This window comes from Poecilia reticulata, linkage group LG3 (genome assembly GCF_000633615.1).
Source record: "Poecilia reticulata strain Guanapo linkage group LG3, Guppy_female_1.0+MT, whole genome shotgun sequence".
Classification (NCBI taxonomy): domain Eukaryota; kingdom Metazoa; phylum Chordata; class Actinopteri; order Cyprinodontiformes; family Poeciliidae; genus Poecilia; species Poecilia reticulata.
The window spans coordinates 5149041-5176524 of record NC_024333.1 but is presented as its reverse complement, the minus strand read 5'-3'; the positions used below and the strand labels follow the sequence as shown (position 1 = coordinate 5176524).

The 27484-nt window shown below is 38.8% G+C and overlaps 1 protein-coding gene across 11 annotated transcripts in view; it reads right to left on the bottom strand.

The window, feature by feature from the left end:
* Positions 1–25505, bottom strand: part of akap13 (A-kinase anchoring protein 13) — a 137380-nt gene extending 111875 nt beyond the window's left edge. For 6 of the 11 annotated variants that reach the window (XM_008404818.1, XM_008404821.1, XM_008404828.1 and 3 more), the window contains exon 1: positions 25404–25505. In XM_008404818.1, the coding sequence (XP_008403040.1) occupies positions 25404–25416 (13 nt within the window). In that variant the 5' untranslated portion in view covers positions 25417–25505. Of the gene's footprint in view, positions 1–6470; positions 6520–14769; positions 14875–23996; positions 24336–25403 lie in introns of those variants that run through there. The other 5 variants (XM_017304136.1, XM_008404824.2, XM_008404823.2 and 2 more) reach the window with 3 other exon arrangements.
* Between the last annotated feature and the right edge of the window lie 1979 nt (positions 25506–27484).

Here is a 27484-nt window from a genome sequence, read left to right as displayed (position 1 = left end):
GGTCCCAATTTAAGAAGCGTAATAAATAAATACATATAAAAAATATATCAATTTTTTAAGTAAGAAAATGAACATTTTATTGCTTAAAATGCAATAACAGCATTCCTTTAGTAAACATGTGTAGCAAAGGGCTCATCTTTTGCAGTTCTTTTTTTTTTTTATCAACCGGTTAATAAATGGTTAGCAAACGATGATCAACAGGAGAATTTTTAAACGGCTTAATTTCTGCTCTGTGTACGTTGTTCTTTCAACAAATGTGAACTCCGGTTAACAATTAATTAATTGCTAAATTAGTTGATGAATATTTGAATAACGGATTCACTACAATTAATCCGGCTAATTGTTTCAGCCTTTTAGTAAATATCTAAAAATAAAGGTATTTACAAGAAAATTTATAACTACTGTTGTTGTTAGCAATAATAATAAATATGAAGTATAAAACTTGCTGCAATTAGGTGAGAACATCGTCAACATCGGTATCGGGCAATTTTTTAATATATCGGTATGGGTCCGATAAGTGAAACTTGGGCCAATGTTCATTTCCATCTTGTTGCTGTTTGTGTTTCAGGAGGGCGTTGGCCGTGTGGCATTTATTTGGCCTTGTGACAGCGATGCAAGCGCATGATTATGGGGGTGTTTCACTGAAGCAGGGAAGCAATATCAGCAGTGTAGGGACATCACAGAAAAAATATAGTATTGGTAAATACACGGGAAATAAATGAACAGGAATAGATCTTACTTTAAATAAACAGTAATATTGAGAACGTGCAGAAAGAAGAGTAGTGCGAACAGTCCTGGAAATCCCCCACTCTCATCACAGGGGTCAATAGAGCAAAACTCGCTCGTCCACACTCTCTCACACCCTTCCAACAAAGCTGCCAGTTCCCTACTTGTGTTGGCTTGTTTGTTTGGACAAACCTGCCTCTTCCAATCGCCAACTGGTTTATCAGCAAGCAAACCGAGTCGGGATAGTAAAGCAACAAAAACACTAGTTTGCCTCTTCTAGAAGGACTTATGTTGTCCCGGGATCACTTGGCAGGATAACATGGAACATCTTTGACTCCTGTACTCCCGAGTCTGGAAAAGCGAGGCCCTAAAGCCGGCTTCTGGACACAAGGTCAGAGGTAGTGGGTGTGTAACTGCCTTAAAAAACAAAAGGTGTAACAGCTATATACTTGGAAGACAAATGGGTTGAAAACCTTTCTGCTGAACACTCCCGAACAGAGCTTGGCTTGAGCTCGCGTTCGCCAAAGAGTCAAGGATCTGTTCAGCTCCGAGCCCCCGTGTTCTCCTGTTTGCGGAGACAATTTTCTTTTGTTTGCCGTTCCCTGGCACTAAAACAAGTCCTTGCTTCTGGCCCCGGTGGTTAGCGGTGCATTAATCACATCAACCACACAGCGGGGGAGGCGGCAACAAAAGGCCAGGACCTAATGAGTTCAGCAGAGAGAGAGCGAACAAGAGAGAGAGCTCCAGAGTCAACAGAGCACAACACAATTCACTTTCTGCAACCCAGTCCAAACATTTTTCCAATTTTATGCTAAATGTACAGGCCTGAGCTTGAATTAGGCGGATCAGGTAAGGGGATAATCAGCAGCTCTAATAATACTCTGGAGGCTAATCCTCTTGCCTTAAGTGCACTGGGCCATGGACCAGCTCGCTCACGACACACACCGCACTCATAAGACTCAAATCGTGTCCACCAGCTCTTGGTGCTTTTTTACATTTCTATCCTCTTGTCATCTGCTGGCTCTCACGTCCTCGTTATTTTACTTTGTCGGCGTCTTCGAGGCCACGGTGTGGATCTAGCTTGCGGCACAATAGGGCAAATATTTACAAGATGCATTGCCACATTCACAGTATTCACCGGCAAGGATGGAACCGATAACATTTGTTCACCTGATGATGGCTGCCGTGTCCTTTATCACCCCCGCGTCCTGTTTTACATTCTCCACACATTCGCACCAGCGACGGCGGCAGCAGCTCAGGCTGCCGGTGTGACGGCCGCTTTTTCACAGTTGTTAAGGGAGTAGAAAGAAAGACTCCTGTGACACCTGGGATTTCAGACAGGCGGGGGGGGGGAATCTGCAGGAGCATCAAAAACTGTGAATCCGTCTGTTATTACAATATTTCCTTTTCTACTGAACGGTTTTGATGATTATCTCAATTTGGTTTCGAGTTATGAGTTCCTGCAAGTAAAACTAAAAAAAAGCTTCACTTTCTATTGTTCAAAAGTGCAAATTGGTTTGAATACAAGTAGAAAACAATGAAAATTAAGTTTACACAACTTTTTTTTTTTTTTTTATCTCTTAAAATTGCAAACTCGCTGTTAAGTCAAATCATTGTCTTTTTACTACCCGTACCCAAAGTGACCCACTAATTGCCATTTTTGGAGTACCAGTGACATGCTAGACACTGCATTTTACTTCACCTTAGTCTACGTTGTTATGGCTTAACGCTGCCAGAAAATATTTGAGGGCAGAAAGAAATTTCACTTGCAGTGAAGGGTAGTTCTGCAAAAGTGGATTTTTTTGTTGGAAAAGCTATTTAAGATCAGTGAATTAGATCGGTTTGACATGCAAATATCGGCAGACTGCCGATCTCCCAAACTGAAGAAAATCTGGGCTGACTTATTGGTGCATCCCTACCTCACTGTCTCACTGATTCCTTTTTTTAATCATCGTTATATTTTAACTAATTATCATAATTGTTTTATTTAACAGCACTTGTATTAAACTGCTCATCTTAATTTATAGACCAAAAATGGTGGGAGATCTTAGTTTTTATGCATGTAATTAATTAGGAAAATTTAAATGATTTTTCAGTATTTTACCAGGAACCGTTGATAAGACAAGAGACAAACTGATCGATTCTGATCTCCGGCCGACAGATTGTCTAGTACCAATAAGCTGCAAGGTCCTGTGTATTTTTACAGCGTAAGTGGAACATTTTCTCTGATCAATCTATATAGAAACGTATTAATGAGATAAGTTAGCTGCCACATTTTAGTTGACAGTATTGTAGCGAGTCCAAAGGTACAAAATGAACAATTACAGTTCAACACACTTAATCACCAAACATTATGAGTTTAGGACCATTTAAACACAAGCAACCTTCACTGGGTGACCATTTACGATCAAAGGAAATTGACTCAGCTCTGCTACATTGTGTGTAGATGTAATTGCCCCTCCACTGGTTTGTCCGGATGTATTACACCATTCCACAGCTAAGCCAGAGTTCCCCAACTTCCTCTTGGGTGTGACTGCTGAGCTAAACTTCCCAGTCAGTCTGAAGTACCAAAAATGTCCAGCCATCTGAAATAGTCCAAGCTGGAACATTTGCATTTTTTGGTTTCATTTCCAAAGACTCTCTTGTAATTGCAACTGAAATGCCCCATTGGACTGAACCAGGGGTTCCCAAACTTTTCCAAGCGTTGGTCCCCCAAACAGCTTTAGCCTCTAAGGGACCCAGTTTGAAAAGCAACAGAAAATGCTAAAAAATAAAAATAAAAAATTTGCAAAGAAACAAAAACTTTTAGAATGTTTTTTCTCACTTTTATGCTCTATTCTGCTTACATTAGGTTAGCATAAATGTCGCCTCCTACCTTCTGATTTTAGCCCCGCTGCGTCCTCCACAGCGGGGCTGCTGGACGGTTCCTTCTGCCTTTTTTTTTTACAAAAACCTTTCCGTTTTCTGCTTGCAGCTTGATGAATTTGGCAATCAGCCAATCTGAAGGATGAGCGTGGCATATAGTGTTTCAGTTAGTTAATCTTAGTTATTTTTTATTTTATTTTAAAACTTAAGATTTTCTAATAAATTACAATTAAAAATTTCAGAAAAATTCATTTCATTTATGTATTCTTTTTCTCATAAGACCTCCAGATTTCTGAGACCGAAACACTGGAGTGAACAACAGAAGTTTGAGCACAAAAACAAAAATATCCATCTGAGAAATTTCTGCAAACCGATGATTAAAGAAGGGTATGTTGAGCATTCAAAGACTGTCAACCAACTCCCTGAAAGCCTTGTTCAAAATGTACAACTAGGGCTGTGTAATAATATCGATTTTGCGATATACATCAATATTTTCTTTGCTAGAAAAAAGTCGATATTTATCCGCAAGTATTGTAACATCCAACTGTCACCTTGTTCACTCACTGCTTGCTTCGCCAGGAGAGTGTTTAGGTCATCGGGCTTAGAGTGATTCCTTCAGATGTTAAGTGTCAAGGTTAAAAAGGTATCAAACTATTCAGAGCAGGGTACTTGGTGCACTTTATTTACTTTACAAATGCATGTAAGCTACAGTTTGTACTGTTTCAATTAAAAGAAGCATGTTTTCTCACCACTTCTTTGATTCATTTTGTCCAGCTGTTGACTTTAAGTCTGTGTCCATGTCCAACCAGAGCCAGGTATTGTGTAGCTGGTGGTTTTAATCAGTTTTCAGTTAAATTAATTCAGTTCAACTCTATAACAGTCACCAAAATCACTGTCCCTCTAAATTCTTTCAGAAAATCGCAAAAGTGTATGGAATTGTACTGTTTGCTGAATATCGCAATATATATCGTATCGTGAGCCGAATATCATGTATCGTATTGTATCGTGAGATTATTGTATCACTACAGCCCTATGTACAACACCACCACAAATAAATGGATGCAATATATAGATACATCCTAGCAATCTCCAACAGTATCTCTCTACACCATCCATGGAAACATTTCTGATACTTCACTGCTGCGGGATGTGCCGTGGTTGTTTTGCTTTCACTTGAGCTTTCGTGGATGAACACTCAAAGTTATGCATGCAAATGTGCAAACACACCATCGATGAAACACTTCTTAGCAAGTCATTTACAGTTCACACAGAGCGCCTAATGTCAGAGCGGCATTCATGTCCAGTCTGTCATGTTCTCATTGGTTGATGTAGCCACTGGATGTAAATTGAAACCTCCATTCCTCTGAAGGTGAGGTGTCCATCAAAGATGTCAGGTGTATTTTTAATATATCTGTTTAAATGACAGTGCAGGTAAAACAAGTTTGTTAACATCCCTGTGTGCTAATAATGTGTAGATTTTGACCATTTGACTAAATATATTAAATTTGCGCTACAGGAAATGCCTCGCATCACTGCTTCCATATAGGGCCTCAAAACGAAGAAGACGGGGAAAAAAAAGTTTCTTGACCACAACTGGATGATTTTCAACTTAGTCAGCCTTGGAAGATGACCAGTCTTGTTGGACACTCAAAAGTTAATTTTTTCCCTTTCAGCTCAGTGAACACACCATACAAAGCACTACTGGGTCAAACTGACAACAAAACTCAGTCATTTTCAGTGATGTCTTTTTTTTGTTGTTTTTGTTTTACTTAAGTTAGATAAAACAGAGAGAAGTAAGACATTCAAATAAATCCTGCAGTGTCTGCAAAGCACTGATGCATATCTGTGGAATCACTCAGGCTGCGAGAGAATGAGAGATATAGGAAAACTTTAAAAAGATAACAGGAAGGTTGAACAAAGTGCAAAAAAGTTGCTCTTTTAATCCTGTTGAGCTTTCAACAGTCATCATGAGGTATGACAGATTTTGGCAATCTCAGAGTTGAACCAAGAGTCTACATTCCCTAGGCAAAAACGGATAACTACTGTTTTTGTAATGTAAACTGGGTCATCACAAGACGAAACAAAATATCTGCATTGTAGTTGTGTTGCTTTCACCAATACTCATTCATACCTAGAAGTATCAGGGTTGCTAACCCTAACCTCTACCCATACTTCTGGTTTTACTTCTGGTTCTTAATCTTCAGAGCTGAAATTAAGTCCAGAATAAATCCCACCCAATTACAGCAATGAGCTAAAACAGGCAACAGAATGGGGCGGCCTAATTCGGTGATCTGACGTCCACAACAGCTTCTTTCAGTGGAAGGACAACGAGTCACCGATTATGTGTGTTAACAAAATGTAGAAATGCTTGTTGAGTATCTGCTCGTCTAGTGCCACGGACACATTTTCTTCCTCCATGCAGAACGGTTCATCCGGCCCAACAGTTCCTCTTGAGCAACAATTGTTCACGAAGAAAACACAGGGGACTTTTAAAATAGCAATGCACGTGTTCACCATCTCCAAATCCAATTCCTGTTGTAGTAAACTGCAGAACATTTGGCCCGAATGTGGAAAGGGTGAGTAAGTTCAAGACAATTGGCTGCTACAAGATACGCTGCATGCTGCGGCTAATACCTGGACTTTGAAGTCAAGTTACAGTCTGCTTGTAAGATAATATCTTCTGAAACTGAAAAGGAAATCTCTAAAACCAGTCCTTCAACTGGCATTTTCTGTTGTAACCACAAGAAAAAAAGATTACAACAATTTTATGTCCCAGACTCAGCCACTTTAGAATTTTTTTTGAATGTGTATGTGTGAAATGCATAACAATTGGTAAAAAAACAAACAAAAAGTATGCCACAGCATTCTATTAAACTTGCCTCTTTATCTTAGTAATGCTGGTTCCTCAGAAAGGCAGGGGAAAAGACGCTAAGGGGAGAAAAAAAAAACACACTTTTTTAAATCCAAAGTCATTCTTTGGTAATAGAAGAACCTTGAGAAATAATATCCCCTAAACTCCCCCTACGGCTACCCAACACCTGCTTAGAGAGATTACACAAGCCATTAACTCCATCTAAAACACTGGGTGCCGCCAGCTTTCAGCCAAGCTTCTTACGAGTCTCTGTTATGGCACAAACTGCCACTATGACACAGTTTTCTTCCTCTGATGCAAACAAAAAAAAGAAAACAAAGAAAAAAAGCTGCTAAGACAGCCACAATCAAGTGCTTGGATGTGACAAATGGGTCAATAAATCAAAAGGGGAAAAAAGAGATTTTGGTTGAAGAGAGGTAATATAGACCCGCCATGTCTTTCACAGTTCACTGGGCTATCAAAATAAACCATTACAGCCATGCGACTTCAGCATGAATGGGACAATGAATAGGATTAGCTTCACAAGTCATTAATCGGACTGTCTCTTGACCCTCCTTAATAATCAGCTGAGGATTCTCTAATGCAGCCACATGGACAAAACGCCGTGCGACTGCGTATTGTCTAATATTTGGCATTAGTCTTATCATGTGAATATGTAGTTTGTGAAGAGCCATCTTTTTCTTTTAATGGGAATATGCTACAAAAACGTATGGTAAGAAGACATAATAGGGTTCATATAGGTAATCACTCTCTTTAAACTCAACACTGTCAGCTATAGTACTGTGCAATAAGAAGGTTCGTCTTAGCTGGTTAATTAACTGGGTCTAATTATTTTGGCCAACAGACTTGCTAGCTCTCATAGGCTGCTTGTTTCAAAACAGCCTTACCTAGAAAACTGAACTCCATGTTCAATGTGTTTGCTATATTTTCAAGACATTTAAGCCTTGAAGTAAATAATTTGATTTATTTCAAGTTATTTGAAATATATCGAATAACGTCATTCTTTCCTGTCCTTCTGAAATAAATCAGTTAATCACATTTGATCATTTAAGCCTGTCACAATAAATTTTGCCAAACAACAGTTATTATGATTAGCGATAATGGTGTTTTCAGGATATTTAAAGTAATATGATGGTAATGGCATAATATTGCAAAAACACAAACGTTAACTTCTAATGAACATTTAACAATGGAACTGGAAAACATTTTAAATATCCAAAATAAACAAACAGAAACAAAAGTAATTGTGAAGTCTCTCTTGTATTTCTTTTTAAATCCTGTAAAGCACTTTGCATTGCCTTGTTGCTGAAAATGTGCTATATAAATAAAATTATCTTTACCTTTTACCTAAAAAAAAAAAAATGTTCTTCAAAACAAAAATTGGAAGTGTAGACCAATGCACCAGAATGAAGACTTTTGTCATCCCTGTTTTGGCAGAAAGAGAGACAGTAAAGACAAGAACGATAAATCACGCAAAGGGAAATTATTGAGCTTGTTTTAATTAATTATGGGATTAATTTTTGTTTTTTGCAACAGGTCTAATAATCAACAAAAAAATATTCAGAGCTACAAGAAGTGGTCACACATCAATATGATTTATTTTTGATACATGGGTTCAGAGAAACCATGGTATTTTTTGACCAACTTTCAAAGGTTCACCAGTGCTATTGCTAGAAGAAAACCAACGACTGCCATTGCTGTGGCGCTTCTGCTTCCTTCAGTCTATAACTGGGGTCACCAACTCCAGTCCTCGAGGGCTACCGTCCTGCAACTTTTAGATGCGTCTCTGCTCAAACACACCTGGATCAAATAAACTGCTCATTTCCAGCCTATTGCWGAGAGGAATGAATGCTGGTGAGGAAATTCAGACATTGTGGAGCAGAGGTGAATCTAAAAGTTGCAGGATGGTAGCCCTTGAGGACTGGAGTTGGTGACCCCTGGTCTATAACTACCAGCTGACTCACAGCTATCAGTACGAGGTTTGTGTGTGCCGGCTAAGAAAAAAAATTACTCATATCTTGATTGTCTTTAGCAAAAAGGATAAACTGCCAGTGGCACAATATTTTCAAAGTTGTCCAAACTGGACAGTTCCTCAAATCTGGAAACAGAAAGCCACTAGGAAAAAATACAAAGAGGAAACAATTATTTTAAGGAAACATTGTTTCTTTGTTACTCAAAGAAAGAGGCTTACCAAGCAAGAAAACAGCTCAGTTTGCTATTTTGCTTAGTCTCATCCTGACATACTTGCATTTTGAAACTATTTCATGGCCCCTTATCCGTTGTTTTTGTTTTTTATCTTGGCAAGATTGATAGATAATAATAATAATAATAAAGCTCAAATTTGGAAAAATGTTGATTTTAATTGAGGGTCTGAATCTTCTATAACTTCTTTAGGGATGCATGCTAACTTCTTTTTTTTTTAAACAAATACAGATAGCCAATAGTTTTCACATTCCAAAGGTTGACAATTTTAGTCAATAGCTGATAACATAATGGGAAATAAGAAAAGTCAGTAAGCAAAATTGCAAGGCTGTGACATCAGTAATTTATACAAATTCAAAAACAGTTGAGTTTTTAATACAAGTTTTACAATTTTGAAATGAAAAACTTCTCACCAAATATTTGCCAATATTGGTTTTCCTAATTTTTTTACAAATAAAAACACGCATTTGATTAGTAAGAGGTCAGACAAACCAGCAAATTAATTTACCCTCACGTCCCTGAAATGTAAACCTCCTGAAAGCTATTTAGAAGAAAAATTTAAGTGTACAACAACATGGAAGTATTAATAAACAGTGAATGGCTGAAACTTCACTATACAGGAAATGATACCTCCAACAACAGCTCATGTTTTCATTCCTCTGACAGGCCTGTGAACATATTCAAATGACACAGCTTTTCTTAAAAAAAAAATAAAAAACCTAATACCAGACGGACGAGGTCCTAGTAAAGTCCCATCTGTTGTTAGGGGACCAGTGAAGACTGGAGCATTCTGACTGCAAACTGTTTATGGGAATAAAGGTATTATGGTTTGACATTTAAAAGCCAACTGTGCAAGCCCCACAGCAAACCTACACCACAGTCCTAAACTATCATGTTGGATTTCTTTAAAAAGTTTCATCATCGCTACCAAAGACTATGTTCCCAACCACAGACTGAATTTTCTGTAAAAAGCAGCAACTATTATATCAACCCAACAGGTGCTCACAGCTTGGTAATAAAAAAATAACATCCCAACCATTTCTTGAAATGGTTTGATGATTGAAAGATCCCAAAAACTGCCACAAGCAAGTCACCTTCAGTCACTGAAGAAAACAAATTCCAAGAAAGCAGCACGCCTAAGTCGTCACAGATCCTTCAGAAGAAAAATAGCTTGACGAGCACAACAAGCAATATGAAACTTCACTTAAGTGTTTAATAGCCACAGAGCTTCTTGCTGCGGTCTTTCTAGGTCAAATGCCTCCCACAGGTCATTAATTAACTTGAGGAATGTCAATGCAGATCCGTGTTATTGGGACAACAGTTACCTGTGGCTGCCAGTTCGTGAAGCTTGGTGAATGTAGTCGTGCTGCTATAACTAACGCACACGCAGAAGACGAGTAAAGGGGGACTGGGACCCAAAAATAGACCCAAGGTGTCATCCAACACCGGGACTGCAAGGACCTCGCTTAGGTCTTCACGAAAGGGTAGATCAGACTTTGTCCTCCACTTCCACCTGTGCAGGTGTTAGCCCTCCAATTTTAAGTAGGTAAGGACACCCTGGCCTGGAGACCTTGTTCTGTCAAACAAGATTTTTTTTTTGAAGCCCAGGCTTTGTTTTTAAGTCCCCAGCTTTATATGATAGGGAAACTAGATGGGGGAAAAAGAGAGCGAATGTTTAAAAGGTCTATTTATTCGGGTTGGATGCTAATACAATACTGAGGTATATTTGGTTATCCAAAAATTGTTTTCAGTCATTAAAAACTATTGCAAACTTGATGTTGGCCACGCAAAGATAAATTCAAATTCACTGCATTTGGTTTTGCCCTCAATTAAAAGTACATTGAGACACGAAACACTTCCTACCTTATAGACGGTGTATCATTTACAGCAATATAATTTACTCAATGGTGATGCCTCGAGTTAACTACAATGATAGTAAGTTGAATTTTCAGGTATGAACTGCTCCTTCTGCCATGACGGGGCAACAATATGGTTGTCAACTTGTACTTTTGCCGTCTTGTGCATTCTGTACTTGACTTTTCAAGGGAAAAAGAGTCACAGTTGATTTCATATCAACCATGCATCAATATTTACCTATAAGTTCAACATTTATGAAAACGGTTGCCTTAGAAAATATTTCTATAGTCAACCAGAAGCAATAAAACCCAAAAGGTTTTTATCGTCACAATCTCAAAGGACACAATATTTGGTTGGACATTTTTCAAGTGCCATGCATTCCCACTCTGCATGCCAATAACATATTTGGGTACGTGGATGTTTCCTACTGCCTCAATGCACACAGTATCATTATTTTTTATGACTGTGATGCTACACATCACAAAAAAAATCGTTGGGAAACTACAATGGCAAAAGTTTTGGAAAATGTAAATTAGTCATAATTGACAATATTGCAATATTCAGCAATTGTTTTACAATGATGCATTTTCCTGATATTTCCCTATATTCAACATAACTTTCTGTAAGGAAATGTGATTATATAATGGAGTAAATAATATCTACCAGCAGATTGGTATGCATGTTTGATCATCAGTCATAATCTGGGAACATTGTAAATGAACTGAATTTATATGGCGCTTTAAGCTACACCAACATTCACTGATAGGCAGATTGGGAGGCAATTTGAGGTTAAGTACCTTGCCCAAAAGCACATTAATATGTGTCAGGGGAAAGCTGGAAACAAACCTACCATCTCCCACTTGCAACACGACGACACCATATTTGAGTCAAAGTTGCCAAGTGGTGCAACGAAAACAATTGTGGGGTCAAAATATCCTCAGAGAGCAACTACTGATTCCCTCGCCTTGTTTTTCCATCATCATAACTCCCAATGTACTTTAATATCTAACTCACTACTTTTTGTATCGTGTAGAAACTAAAGGTCAAAAGTCAAACTCTATCCAACTGATCGGCTACATTATCAGAACGCATCACGCTTCAAATACTGTATAGTACCCTACCAAATAATGTATGAAAACCGTCCTTTGGGACTGTAATTTTGCACATGTTCATCCTGAGATAACAGTGGTGATACCTTATACCATTTACTGCTTGCAAACACTGTCACAGTCTTCATTTACTTTTGATGCATATACTTATAAAAATCTAAAACTACACACATTTGAACAGTTTTCTAGTACACCACAGAACCATTTGTGTCACTGTTGAAAAACCTGCTTTGGGCTTCAAACAAAATGAGCCGCAAGAGTACTACAGAGAAAACATTCCCTCCAACTATATTTTATCCTCAAAAGGATTTTATTTGCAGATATCTTTTGCAATATTTAGTGCTTCTGCAAGTGTCACATGGTTATTTAGCAGAGATTTACTTGTACAAATTGCTGTCGAAACAAGGTCCGGAGAGAAAGTAGCCGGTTTTAAGGCTAAGTGGATCCATGCTGTTTGCCATCTGAGCCCAAACAAGAGTTTCATTCCAGACATGAATGCTGTGAGTCATCGCGCAAGGCTTCTAAAACTCTAGACGCTCGCATCAGTCAGGAAGAATGCACTGTAGGCCGGCTGCTCGTTGCCAGAATGAATACATTATCTTTGAAACTAAAGCCTTCAAGAGTGCCACAGCGAGGCCAGGGTACCTTGCTTGTATCTTGTAAAGAAAGCAGAGAAGGTTGAAATTAGCGCATGAGCTCAATGTCAAACAGTGCACACTGGGGCCAAGCTCAGGGTAATCTCTAGCTGCATAGTTGCACTTAATGGAGAGAATCTAAACAATTCAGCAAGTCATAAGTTAAAACAGACCATCCTTTTTCCTCTTTGAGTGCCTGTGATTGTTGTTGAGGATAATTATTATTTCTAAAATCCATTTTACAATGAACTGTAAATATGATTTGTGTAGGCAGCTGGTAACATCAGTGATTGTTCAGTCAACTGAATAAAACAAGTTTCTAAAAACTATTAGTAATAGACTTAAGAAAACTACAATTCAAGTTTAAAGCTGATATTATTAAGTACACACTGATTGCCGATATACAAGTGAAATAGCTCCATCCACCCAGATCACACACTGCATGCAGGGCTCAGAAAAACAAAACAGGCACATAAAAAAATCATAATAATCATAGTAATCATAATAACTAAGTGTAATAAAATTTGTGAAGGGTGTTCATAGATAAAAATCCATTCATCCATCAATCCATTTTCTTTACACACTGGTTCCTTAGTGGGGTCGGGAGCAATTACATATTTGCTGGGCGCTGTGTGAGAGCAGCTGATGGCACTGCTCAGAGGGACAGTGAGAAACCTCTGAAGTTGATTTTACTTTTGTAGACAAAAAAAAACTGTAGCAAAGCACCATTTCACATGCTGTTTTCACTACTGAAGTAACACTAAGCTTCTTTGAAAAAATGAAAATTGAAAAAAAGGGTTACATACTAAGCAACAAAGATGTGTTCAGCCTGTCCATCTTTAAACACTTTATTGACATGACTCCAGATCACATTAAGGCCCAATTGATGAACACGCACATCCGCTGACCTGAAAACAGCTTTTGTTCTTTGGTTTCAATGTAGAATATTTAATTTTGCTGTGTAATAATTGTAAAAAATAAAGGTAACTCTACTTTGCGGATTTCGCTTATCGATGGTTATTTTCGGAACGCAACCCCCACGAAAAACGAGGGATCACTGTATTATTAAAACTTTCTTTTGTCCAACTGTTTGGTTGTCTGGTTTTATGATGATCCCCAACATTTGTTTCACCTCTCACACTGCGGCCTTCCTTTTGGTAGAGACGTACATGATGTTTGAGTGAGACTCAAAAAGCAGAGAAAAAAGAGAACCAGAGCCCCTTGCTTCGCTATCGGTTCTGCTGCTCCAGGGCACTGAGCAAAAGAACCGTGTCACTTCCTCGGCAACACCAACAGCGGTAACGTGGCTGCGCCGTGTTGACCACCATTGAGATAGTCACGGATGTTTGATTTAATCAAACCTGCCTATTGTCTCTCTGGACAGATACGAGGCCGTGGCAGTGACACGACCCCAGCCCGGCACACAAAAGCAGCCTCTGTGCAGGGACTGCACACAAACGCTGGCTGACAACACAAGACCCAGGGATGAAAGGTCTCTTCAGTGTTTGGTGACAGTTATTACCCTCTCTGCTGAAACCAAATACCTGTGGGCCTAGATAGCATTATCTTTCTGTGAGGCACACCAGGGGGCCAGCCTGTATTCGGGGCTTGGTCCTTGATCAACTCTCTGCCCCAGTTTTTATGCAATCACCTCCTCCTTCTCTTCCTCCCCACCAACCTATAAAGGAGTAGCTTAGCAATCATAGAACACCACACTGAATCAGATGGTATGTAAAACTAAAAGAAAACCTCATAGAAGGTCTCATAGTTCAGTCGCTGATGGAACATTGAGTGCTCAACATGATGAAAACAACATTTTAAGGTCAATCACTGGTCATATTAACCCTCCCGTAGGGAGTTATAACACAGAGACATGAAGAAAAAGATAATATAAGAATGAAGTCCACAAGGGAAACTGCAATACAGATTTATAGATTTATTAAAAGAAAGCAACTATGCTTTCAGAGAGAAGCGTGCAGCAGCTAAAAGAAGCAGCATGCTTGGTCAATCAGACACTCTGAGTTGCCTTGAAATATGCATGTTTACCCCAGGATAAACTCTTGACCTCTTTCGGGTCAGTTCCACAACAATTCCTAACAGCCCCATGACTGATAGCCCTCTTTAATCCTGCAAGAAAACAACATGAACTCTCTGTCATTTGAAACTAAAACCAAAGCGGTTTGTTTTGGGACCTGGATTTTCCCACCTGGTTTCATATTGCAGCTCTTCTAAAGCACATTGTTTTGCGTACAACAAGAGAGGATTTTTTTTTTTTTTTTTTAAAGAAATGGCCATCAAAAAAGTATGTACCTTCTGATAAAACATGCTACTTTCCATAAGGAGAGGCCAAAAGTTAAAAATAAAACCATGCGGTGTAATGACTCACGCAGACGTTGCTAGGTGATGATGAAAACCGCACCTTAAGGATAAGGAGGCCCACGACTTTCACGGTTTAAAGCGCGTTTGCCTCAGTTAACTAGTGGGCGCCAATAAGAGACCTTACCAACAGCCTGGGTGACGAGGTTGGCTGTGAGCAGGCTCCCTCAGGTGCACGCGAAACTCATTTTAAGCCCATCAGAGGACAGGTGTGTTTATGCTGGGCAGGTATCCTCTTCAGACATGCAAGCTCTCGCCACAATGATTCCACTGAGCTAAATATGGCTTTGTGCTAACGCAGACAGGAGGCTCATCAAAGCCCTGATGTCAGAGGGAAGGGGCGGGGCTTACGGGCCACGGGTCAGGTCTTTGCATGGTGCAAAGGAGCAACTGCACTTTTTGTAAGAGGTGTTGCATTACGGGTCATGTAAATATTCCTTCACTCTGCCTTCTAATTTAATAGGGGACTGAACTTTCCCACAATTTGATATGATACATGATGTATATCAGCTCTACATTGTCACTTACTTTCAAGTTTTTTTTTTTCCTTTTTTGACAACATATAGACATTTTTCCTTGGTCATCTCAGAAAAAAATCCATACAAGTCAAATTAAAATGTAAAATGATCACGGCCCTATTACAGCAACTTTATCTTCCCTTAATAATCAGTGTTTAGATTGAATTGCAGATTTAAAACTTATTGTAGCCCTTGGGAGGAACTGAACAAAATGGTACACCTCTTAAAGGAAACAATTTAAAAAATAAAGGGAAATTCAATAAATCTCCAATTGTTAATTACTTTTAAAGCAAAACATTTTTTTAAAAGAGTTTCTCTTATGATTTCTTTACGTACTGTTGCCATTAGTCCAATTGTTTATTCCTCTTGTGCAGCAGTTGCGTTTATTTGTGGATTTCTTCAGACACCAACCCAATATTGCATCCATAAATACCAAAGATGCTGATTAATAGCTGCCTTGTCTGTAAATTTATTTGCGTCACTAAGGCCCTTATGGGCATTTTTATGATTTTAATTAATAGTAGAACAATTGTAGATAAACTAACCACAAGGCAGCAGTAAAGAAAATAGCGCCTTCCATGCACTGCAAGATAAACTACCGCTGTTTATTTTTATTTTTTCCGACTGAGTCTGCTTTCTGACGCCAGAGTTAGATAGTATCCATTTGATGACAAGTGAGGCAGTGAAAATATTCCAAATATATCTCTCTAGTAATTCAAAAGGGTCATGTTATTTAGCTGGAATTGCTATATGTCAGTTTTTGGAAACTATGAAAAACAGGCTCGCTCAGCTTCTTCTACATCCGCATACTCCATCTTGATCCAGCCAAATCACACAAAAAAATAATAAAAATTTCCTTTTCATTTTCTGCATTCTCTTGCTTGTGTTATTTAACAACAGATAAACTCATAAAATGACACAATCGTAGCTCATTATGATTGCAGGTTAATAGGTCGGCATACAAGGAAGTCATTTCCCAGAGTTGGCCGATTAAATCCTGCGTTTATAACCAGGACGATGGGAGATAAAACGGCCACTAAATCTAGATAAAAACTGCTGTGCTGGGAATGTGGCTCCACCTGCTTGTAAAGATATCTCTAATAAGGAATGGTAAAGTATGCAAGTGTCTTACGTGACTTTTCTAGCATCTAATGTTCACCTTTGACGGCGCAACGCTAGCGCAGAATCGGGTGAAAAAAATGAAGCTCAAATAGCTTATTTAAAAGGACTTGGGTAAAAATTCTTCTGCTGACCTACATCCAATCTAATTTCGCCACTTGTAGAACAAAGAGTGGTTTCTGTAAATAAAAGTTAAAAAGAAAATTGTTGTCTTTTGAAACAAAAGCTTTTTTTTCTCTACTAGCTTGTATTCAAAATGGTTTTAAGCTGGAACAAATAAAGCCGACAGGGTGAAATATATCCTTAAACTTTGTTGAAACACTAAAGAGATTCCAGTGGTTCAGAGAAGTCAAAAATGATTGCATAGCACAAGTAGTTCATGTTAAAAAAGAAAAAAAAAACACAAGTGAGTTTTAAGCACGTTAACCCATAAAAATAAAATCTTCACCCCTTTTCTAATGTTTGAAGTTTGTATTTGTATTGTGTAAAAGCTACAATAATTACATTAAATAGGATTTGTACAAATCCACCTGGAGGAAACACCCTGGTGATTAGGGCTGCACAATCATACAATAGGGATATCCTTAGTAAATGTTGTGATGACAGTATTGGTTCAGATAAAAACACAGCCTTCTCCCTGCACTTTTCTTTGTCCGTGTGTGACCTTTAGCATCTTGGGCTCTACTATCTGGTGTAGATACCGCTGAGAGACTTCATCACAGCCTGAACATGACTCACGAGTCCTTTGCTACATCAACACTGCACACACTGGCATCATTAAACATTTAAGTTTCTACAAATTGTAAAGTTTACGCTCTTAGCGGAGGCTTAACAGCTTAGCTTGAGGTAGAAAGGAGAACAGCAGGAGTAACGCATCAGTCATACGTGTAACTGAGAAACTACTGTCGAATGTTGCGATGGCGATATGGATTACAATAAACCTTTTTATTTTCTCCCATTCTTTCATCACAATGTCACCAAAACTTCTTGAATGCATTAAAGCTATTAAATTATAACTTTGTTGTGGGCATTTATGGGAGTAAAATCTGCAAGCCTACAGTCTCCTTCTTACAGCATCAGATAAGCTGTTTGTAGTTTGAATTATGTCATTTTTATTTATAAGAGTGAACTCCATTAGTTCAACAACATTATTATCTGTGATTTATGCAAAAGGAAACTTTTCTAACTGGCCAAATGTGCATTTCTTGCAGCGCCGGTACTCTACACTCCATAAAGTCAGAGAAAAGTCCAGTCATGCCCGGCACTTTCTCTGGTATCTCCTTAAGAAGACTTTAAGCCATAGTGATGATATGATGGAAAACTTGAAGAATTTTTGAAACCATCATGTCTTAAAGCCTTGACAGCAAGAATCGTCCTATGCCTAATTTCCATGCATACGTCAATGTCAGCAAGCTACAAATACGTCAGAGGACCCAACAAAAAAAATGAAAAATGCCAATATTAGCGGAAAGCCTGAAAAAATCACCACAAGCCAACAAAAGCCAACAACAAAGCCGACACAACAATTTCCAGGACAGAAAAACGCCGCTCGAGCTGCGGCGGCGGTCGCCGTTTCGGAAACAATACGCTCGGCTGTTGTTCGACAGGGCCGAGAGGATTCCAGCAATTCCAGTCCTAACAAAAACTAAGTCAAGGTTTTATTGTGAAGATCAGCAGGGAATTGAGCCGTCACCCACCCCAGCAAACAGAGAAGGCGAGCCGTGAGACAGAGCCCGTTGATGAACGAGTACCTGGAAGCTTCCATTCTATGGTAAATACAGTGTAATTATAAGGCCGACACGCCGCACATCCTCCATCATCATTAAATTAGGGGGTTTGTGAAGATGAGAAATTGGCTGGGTTCAGCTTGGAGCCAGCAGAATCCTCATGGAAATTTACGGTCCTTAAAATGGGAGGCCATCTCCTCTTTCATTTTGTGTTTAGCGCCAGAGATAAATACATATTTCTCTCTTTTCGGGGGGGGCGGCCTCACGGGTGAGCCTGGGTTTCTGCTGGGAGGGACGTAAAGATCAGGCTAATACGCATTTGGCTAAACGGAAAGCGAGCTGAGCCACTCGGATGCAGCGAGGACACCACTGTGTCAGAACGCCGGAGCAAAACCCATTGTGTTGCACCTACTCTCTGACACAATGGTAATGGTTAAAGGCACCAGCTAAAATTACAGGAGGCAGCGATATCTTATTTTTAGATGAGGGATTTAAAACTGTTTACACGTCTTTAAGATTGAAGAAGAATACCACAAGAAAGAGGTTTAGCTTTTAAGTTTGATGCTTTTGCTCTTCGTACATACAGCGCTTTTTGCAAAAGGTGTGAATTTAACACCTTAGCCTTTTTTTTATTTTTGTAAATCTGCAACCACAAACTTCTTTGGACTTTGTTGGAGTTTTATGTGACGTACCATTAACACGAGCTGCTGCAGAGCCACCTTTTACTGCAGATTCAGCTGCAAGTCTCAAGTCTCCATGTAGAGACTGGAATTTTATCCGTTCTTTTGCACTAAACAGCTCAGGTTCTGACATATTCGATGCAGACTTTGACTGACCCATTTTAACACATTTTTCTGTAGCTCCAGCTGGTTTTCTTCCAGAATTGCTGTTTCTTTTGCTCCACCCATATTCCAATCAACTCTGACCAGCTCCCCTGCACCTGCTGAAGAAAAGCATCCATGTCCACCACCAGGTTTCATGCTGAGGGTAGAGTGTTCAAGTTGAAGCGCGGCATTTGTTTCCTACCACACAGTGTTTTAAATGTGAACCAAAGAGTTCAATGTTGGTTTCATCAGACCACAGCGCCTTTGTTTCATGTTTGCTGCTCCTCTGCTACATAGTTTAACTACAGATTTTTTTAAGGAGGTCCAAAGCGAATATTGTTTTATGCCCTGATTAGGGCCATAAGACATAAAGAAAGCATGAAATGTGTGATATCAGTGGATGATGTGAGAAAATAAAATCATAAATTAAAAAAAAGTCTTGATGTCTCCAATTAATGAGCAACCCATCCAGTGAAAATGGATTCAGTACTTCCTCCTCAACTACGTTTTATTGGAAAAGTTGCTAAATTTGGAAAATATCACTAAACTGCAGACAGAAAGTGCATTTAATCATATTTTCAAATTTTATGATATTTACTGATCTCATTGAACAACCAGTGGACAGAATAAAAAATGTATCGCAATAAATGATGAACTACACAATAATTACTGCATTTACCATCTTCTGACCTCTGAAGGTCACTGAATTTTATTTAGTAGTACTCTATGTTAGTTGTAAAAAATTTTTTAAAAAGTATAGTAATAGTAAATCCAATGAATCATTGATCTTCTTGCCCTTCTTAACGTTCCACTATTTTATATTGTTCTATCAAATGAAGCTCCAATAATATACTCTGAACATCCTTGACCACTTGGCTGCTTCAGTCCTTAAGACCAGGATACCAAAAACCCACGTGTCTTTAAAGAGTCTCCTCGATAGCCACCAGACTGGCCACACACACGCAGATTCAGCCAACTAACTTTCCTCTGACACAGTCAGGTTAAAATGTAGCTATCAGAAGAAGTGAAATTATGCCATGAATGCGACGCACCCATGTAGTAAGACATTTCCAGATTAAGTCATTCATGACTAAAATGTAACCTTGTGAGAACTTCTATTAGTATGAGTACAGTAAACAGCTAACCTACAATCATAGATGTAGATTCAGATTTATAAGCTAATCTTGTTGCATGAAATGTCTTGCCAGATTCTGCAAAAAAATAAAAATAAAAAAGCGACCTAAAATACAGGGGGTTCTTTTCCACCTTTTAATGTAGTGATAAAAACTAGGCTCATAATCACATAAAAAGGAATTTTAGCATCAGTGCGGATCAGGTCAGCGAGGGAACTTTCAGTCTCTTCTTGAGAAGGCAGCAGATGGGCCTCACAGTAGTGGTTTGCACTCTGGCTCAGCCAGAGTGGGACAAAGTCCAAGCTAAGTCACCGTGGATGAGGAGTAAGATGAGGCTTGCGCCGCAAACTTCAGGGCAAACTCAAGGGGAACCAGAGGGCGGCCATGTTAATGTCCCTAGTCCCTTTGAACGTGTTTAAGTGGATGAGGTCAAGCGGGTGTAAATGAATCAGGAGGGGCTCTGTTTTCCCCTTCCACATGTGTGCAGAGCAGAGTCCCTGCTTGCAGTTGGGCTCTGGAAACCTTCCCAGGCCCCTGGAGCCACTAGAATAACTAAAGTCAACATATTCATATTTGGATTTTATATGATGGATCAACACAAGGAGGTGGAGAAGTGTAAACTTGATAGGAAATGCTACTTTTTTTGCTTTGTTTTTGCAAATAAAAGTCTGACAAGGGTTTCATCTGACACTCCTGAAGGAAATCTTGAACAATTGCAAGAAGTCACCTAATTTGAGGGGTGATTAATAGTGAACACACACCATCTTCAACTGTCAGAGAAGTGGTGGCTCACAGCTCAGACAGGATATTCAAGATTTGTCCAGTTTTCCCACAGTAAAATTCAAGCACTTTTCAAGCATTTTTAAGGTAAGTTTTTATACTTTTCACACACTTTGGAGATAAAAATCATAGAAATTAACTAACTAAAAAAAAAAAAAAAGAAGACAGTTTCAATTCATGATTATATGATATCATTTATCACTGTTTATCAAATCTTATTCTAAATTCACTAGCAGGGACAAAGTAGAATAAAATATAGCAAAATTTTACATGTTGAAAATGTCTCTTACACAAACACCCTACACACCTGACTGGTCTGAGAACAAAACACTAATTTAACAAACAAAAAAATATATTTTCATAACTTTAACGCCAACTTTTATTTCAACTGCATCAATAAGTCATTGAGCCGTTAGGAACAATACATTTCCAAAAACAAAATCAAAAATGTTCTTACCAAGTCTTTCTGGCATTTGGCGAATAGGAATAGTTTTGGAAATTCTAACTGGTCTAAAACCAGAAATGTTAAGCCACAAATCAACTAAGACTACAAATGTCTTTTTATCAGGTGTATGAAAATATCTGGTTTCAACTGTAAACATTTTCCAAATTGAGATTTTTTTACCGAATCACTTTATTACAAAACAAGTGTGACTTGAATATTAAGCACTTTATACATCAATCAAAGACTTTGAAACCCTTGAAAACACCTAACTGAAATTCAAGCATCTTAAAGGATTTCAAACATATATACAAAGCCCTGTATATTATATTAACAGAACAATTATTAATCAGGAACTCGTAAAGGTCAAACGTGACCTTTATGGAAGACTGGAAAGAAGAAATCAAAGTCTACTGTACTGGAACACAGTAGAGACAGCATCATGCTGTGGGGATGTTTTTCTTTCCTTTTTTTTAGCAACAGGGAAATGGATGGGTAGGTGTATAAAACATCTCTTAGCGAGACATAAGAATGAGCTGGAGGTCCACCTTCTAACAGGGTAAAAGATCCTAAACTCAAACCTAACGCTACAATTAAATGATTTAGATAAAAACCCATTTATAAACCATAATGGCCCAGTCAAAGTTCCGACCTGACCCATCTGTATTTGATGTCCCAATCAAACATACAGAAGTTTGTGATTGTATCATGAAAATGTCCCACAAGCCACAGTATGCCTGTTTCCTATCGATTACGTTATGATTATCTTAGTGTGTTACATCTAATAAAGGTTTTATCAGCATATAAAGTTATTGCAATTATTCCAAAGCAAACCGTAGAGGCTGGGTAGTTCTCGTGAGCATCATTGTATATCCATCCATAGTTGTACAAAAATATGTTTAACCCTCTATGGCATGGCGTTGCCCTCGGGCAACAAACCACATATCTGTACCTCACGCTGTTCCTTTATATTTTTTTTGGGGGGGGATGACTTAAAATACCTCCAGACATATTTTTGTCCAAATAAAAGATGTATTGAGGTTCATGTGACCTTTTACTTAGAAGAGGAGCAGTCCTTTTTATGAAGCGGAGGTGCATGCTACACCTTGCCTCCTACTTGTAAGTCACACATCACTTTTCTTCATGTTTAAATTTGGGTCATTCTAACTGAAAATATGTTCAAGTCTGTGAATATGTAAATAAGCATTGTAGATCATTTTAAGACAATTTTTTTTATAATTTATATGTTAAAACTGTGTTTTGTTTGTTGCCTCTGGGCAACATTGCGCAGTTGAGGCCCTTTTGCTCAGACAATATTATTCTAATGCGTTGATATTCAACTGATTACAAAATAATTATCACAGCCAATATTTTTACTTTATTATTGACTAACAGCAACAGAATATGGATGCAAGATCATTTCATGGACAAAAGGTGCATGGTTCATAAGTTGGGGTCATTCCCAATGGAAACATGAGGATCCTCTGTACAACCATTATTTCATTGTTTGTTTATAATCAAAACTGACTTCAGTCTCAAAGGGGGATAAGCTGGTCATCAATGAACAAATGGCCCTATTCCAAGGCAGGCAAAGACTGAAGCAATACCTGCCAAACCCAAAAATATGGGTCTGCAGGGTATTTTAAATGGCTAGTGTAGAAGGTGTTCCTTACAACTTGAAAATCTACACAGGGCGAGTCGTATCACCACCAAATCTACCAGATATGGAAGCTGGTGGAAATGTTGTCCTTTGTTTGGCTCAAATTCTACCAAAAAAATCAGAACTACAAACTCTTAAAAAAAGAACCTGCAGCCCTAACTCCTGTCACTGATGTGAATCTGGTCATTATAACCCATAGATAATCAGATAAACAGGAGGTGATTCACAGGTATGCCAATAATCAAGTGCCAAAAATGTGATATACACTCTTTTTCACAGCAATTCCTTCCTGATGTTTGACATAAATTAGGGAAAAAGACTGATTTCAACATCCTTAGTGATTCTAGCTCTGCCAAACATTACACATGTACAAACACACAAATGCTCGTTTTAGAAATGTGCTTAAATGTACCATTCATTAATGACAGTTAGTTGTTTATTTTATATTTGGCGAGTTGGAACCATGTCTGATTTGTTTTTGTCAAAAAAAAGTTTTTTGTTTTTTTTTATGAATATAGTTTTTGTTTGATTTGTATTTCACTTCTCATAATCACTGTAGAAACCTTGGCGTTCTAGACCCCTTATAGCGCAATGTTGCCCTGAGGCAACAAACCCAAATCCGGTTCCGGGATGTGTCAGGTTCCGATTTTATGATTGATATGTAATTAAGGCCCACCAAGCTCCCAAAGAATGCAGGAAAATATTTTTTACCCCAAAAAATAAAAAGTCATGCCATAGAGGGTTAATATCAGATTACCGTTAGACAGAGCGATTCCTCGCACAGCTAGCTTGGTTCAGTTACTATTAACATAGCGTACAATATCAGAAGATACGACTAGTTTTAACCCTTATTTGCGTAGTGTTATTTCGGACTTATAAAGGCGACTTCTTTAAGCTCACAGAAACGTGAGAAGGTCCCTCATAGGCCGCAGCAGAACCAAGCGAGCAGAGCGGACTCGGGTGTGAGCGGCGGGGATGTCAAGGCTACCGAGCAACAAGTTAAAGCCCAGCGCCGCCGCGGCCATTCACCAACTTTTTCTCCCAGCGTAAAAACGCCGGCGAAACAAACAAAAGCGGCAAGCAAACCGGGCTCCATTCCTATCACGTTCAACACTCCGAGCTAAGCTGGGAAACTTGCTGCTCTCTCTTACCTCAGGCAGCTGAAGCTCAGTCAGTGTGAAGAGGGTGCAGCATTTAAACGCATAATAATCCTCCCAATACAGGCCCCCGCAGTCAGAGTTCGGAGCTGGGACAGAAACGTCCTGGGTTATCAACAGGAATTATTAGAACCACAGTGCAACTTTTCCTCCCCGTGTGAGTAGTCCTCGTTGACGAACAGGGACGGCTTTCCAGCCGTTGTTAGTGTTTCCCAGGACAACTCAAGTAGGGCGGAGGAGGAGTCTATTCTTGGAGTTTAGTTACAGACGACAGGAAGTCAATATTTAATACTTTTCCACATCTAAAGCTCTTCACAAGCAGCGTATGTAAAAGTAGAACATTTACATAAAAACTGCGTCACTCCGACACACCGAGAGAAATCTCGCGCTCGTTACCAACTTTTCTCACCAGCTGGCCTGAGAAAAATGTTACAATGTGACATCCTGTCCTTTCACAATGAAGCAACTGCAATAGGACACTCAAGTATCAAACTTTACTGTTGTTGTTTTTTTCCTTTTCTTCACACACACACACACACACCGTTCATTTAAACCCTTAAATTGGATTAGGAAATAAAATCTATTGGCACATCTTCCCCGCTGAGATCTTTTTTCACCAGCCTCCAAAAAGATATATACATACAATTCCATAATAATATAACATATAGCCATATAACATGAAAGATTAGATTAGCTACAATTAAAAGGTCTGTTCAGCACCTTGCTAAATATACACAATTTAATCATTAAATCAGAGTCAACAGCTAAACCAATCAGAACTGTGAAAAACACCAAACTAATGTACTGCCTACAAGTTTAGCTCTGAACAGGCTAAATTTGATTAAAACAGAAGAGAATCAACGAATGACACCAGACAGCAGAGGACTTCCTACCAATAGAAATAAAACACTGGTACAGGACAACATTATCACATAAAATTACCCAGAAATTAGAAGGACTTGACCAGGCTCTGCTAGAGTCACAACACCAAGCAAACCCCCTGGATTTACCTAACAATCAGGTGTTCAGCAAAATCTTACATTTATGAATATTCATAGATCTGAGTCAGCAAAACATGACTTCAGCTTATCTTTGTGCAACACTACATTAGCAAATATCATGACATCAACCAAACATTACCGTTATAGTAGCAGCTGCAACTCCAAAAAGGAAATAGAAGCGTCATTAACATTTTCAAAAAAGAAACTGTAGTAACATTTATCCAAAGCAGCATTAGCATTATGCTAACCATGGCCGCATCAAATAAACCACAATAAAGTTCATAACTGATTATCTGCGAAGACCAAATGATACTGGCTGATGAACAAAAAAAGCAAGCAGAGCAGTATGGACGCTAACAATAATAATAAAACACGCTGAGCAACAGAGGGTGTAGTTTACCTCTGCAAAACATCTGTAAAATCTTCTGTATTTTCGTTCAAGGTGGAGAATTCAGTCTAAGCGTCGACTGCCGTCGTCGCCATTATGAACTTTATCACCATAGCAACCCAAAACTTCTCAGCATCTTAAAGGCAGGGGCGAGATTCGGAGCGCCACAAAAACATTACATTTAGCGAATTGGATAAATATTTATCCAATCAACACACGATTGGCCTATCTGTGGAAATGTCAAGCAAATAATTCAGATGACATTTAGGCACACACTATTAAGCAAAACAAGCTAACGCGATGTTTTCAATCATGTTTGTAAATATTAGATTTTTTTTTTCCCGCCCCTGCGCATGGGAGAATGGCGCCCCCTACGGTCCAGCCGCCATTTAAATTTAGCTATACAGTATTCGTCTTGAGTTACTTGTGCAAATTAAGCAGCAATCTTTATGTAAAATTCAAGTAATTTAGGTAGAAATACAAAAAGCTACACAAAATGTTTGCGTACAGCTTTTATTTTGAAGGAGGAAATGTAAACCACAAAATAATCTGTATACCCTGAGAAAACCCGCCATCAGCTAGTGATGTAGCTACAGCATAGACATACAGTTTTGAAAACAGTGGTTAAATAGGGGCCCCTGATATGGCAGGACACATCCAAACCATAGGCCAAAAAACAATTTTAAGATTTAATTTTGCTCTTGCTTTGTATTTGTAAGAGGAAGAGCGAGCAAAAGTGTCACAATAGAAAACTAATATCCCCAAAATATGCTAGGATTCTGTCTTGAGAGCAACATCAACTCAAATATACACACACAAAAAATGTTTTGCTTTTTTTTAAATTATTAAATATGCTTCTTAAAAAAAGTTGTGATTTATTTATAGAACTCTGCAAGTGCATTTATTAATAAGATTAAATGCCAAGCACCATATGTATTGATGCAAAGCACATGTTGGTGTCATGCAGAGCGACTCACTGTGACTCCATGTCGTGCAGAAGAAGCTCTAACTGTTTGCGTTCAGCTGCCCTCTGCTGGCTCTGAGGGTCTCCCACAAAGGTCTCTAAGTAGGAACACATTTTTGCCTCCACGATGCTGTTTTGACATTTACAGCAAATTAAAACATAAAATGTGGGAAAACAAAAGATCAGGCGGGAGGGACAACGTTCTACCTAAGGAGGGGGTGGGGGGGAAGCAACTTTGCAAAGCGGGCACAGGTGCATCTGTTTCCTTGAAACCCCGTGAAATGCAACTCGGGTGTTTTCCGTCGGCAGAAGGAAACGGTGCAGAAGCCAAGGCCTGGTGGATTTCATGAACGTGGATTGAGTTTTTCTCTACATCTGTGTCTGCTCAGAGCAAAAAGAAACCAAATGACTTTGTCTCAATGCGTGAAAAAAAAAGAGAGAGAGCTGAAGGCTGTAAAAAGCAACTGCACATTCACGACAAATGCATTTTAGTTAAAACGGAGCGTCTCAAAATCCTTTGAATAACATGAATTCAAATCTGTTTTTTGTGTTATTAAAAAAAATCATATCTGCTCAGAGCCCCTCAGAGGTACGCAGAGGTACATAAAACTGTTTTATGACTTTATGAAGTCATCGCAGGTTTGAATTGATGGCTATTATTTATAAAACCAGACTTATCTGTAAGAGTCAGGCAATAAAAACAAAAAAATAAAAAATCAGATTTTCTCTTTTCCCAGAGTAGCTTATCTACTCCTGTGGTGTGGACCACATCAAAGATTAAAGTTTCGTTGATAAATCACTACACTCTGCAGTTTTTCTACCCCTCTGCCATCCCCAAAGCAAATGTTTGTTGGAGGTGAAAATAATCATAAATTTCCCGTATTCTCCAGCAGGCTTTTGGTTCGGCAGCAGCTTTCAGGACAAGCAGGACCTCCATTAAGACAGATGGATGGAGAGGCATAAAATGAACATTAGTCCATTTTTAGGCTTCTTCTGGTAAGCTTTTAGAGTTTTTTCTGTATCACTGTATCCAACAACCTCTCCTTGGGCTGCCACCTTATCGTGGTGGAGGGGTTTGAGTGTCCCAATGATCCTAGGAGCTATGCTGTCTGGGGCTTTATGCCCCTGG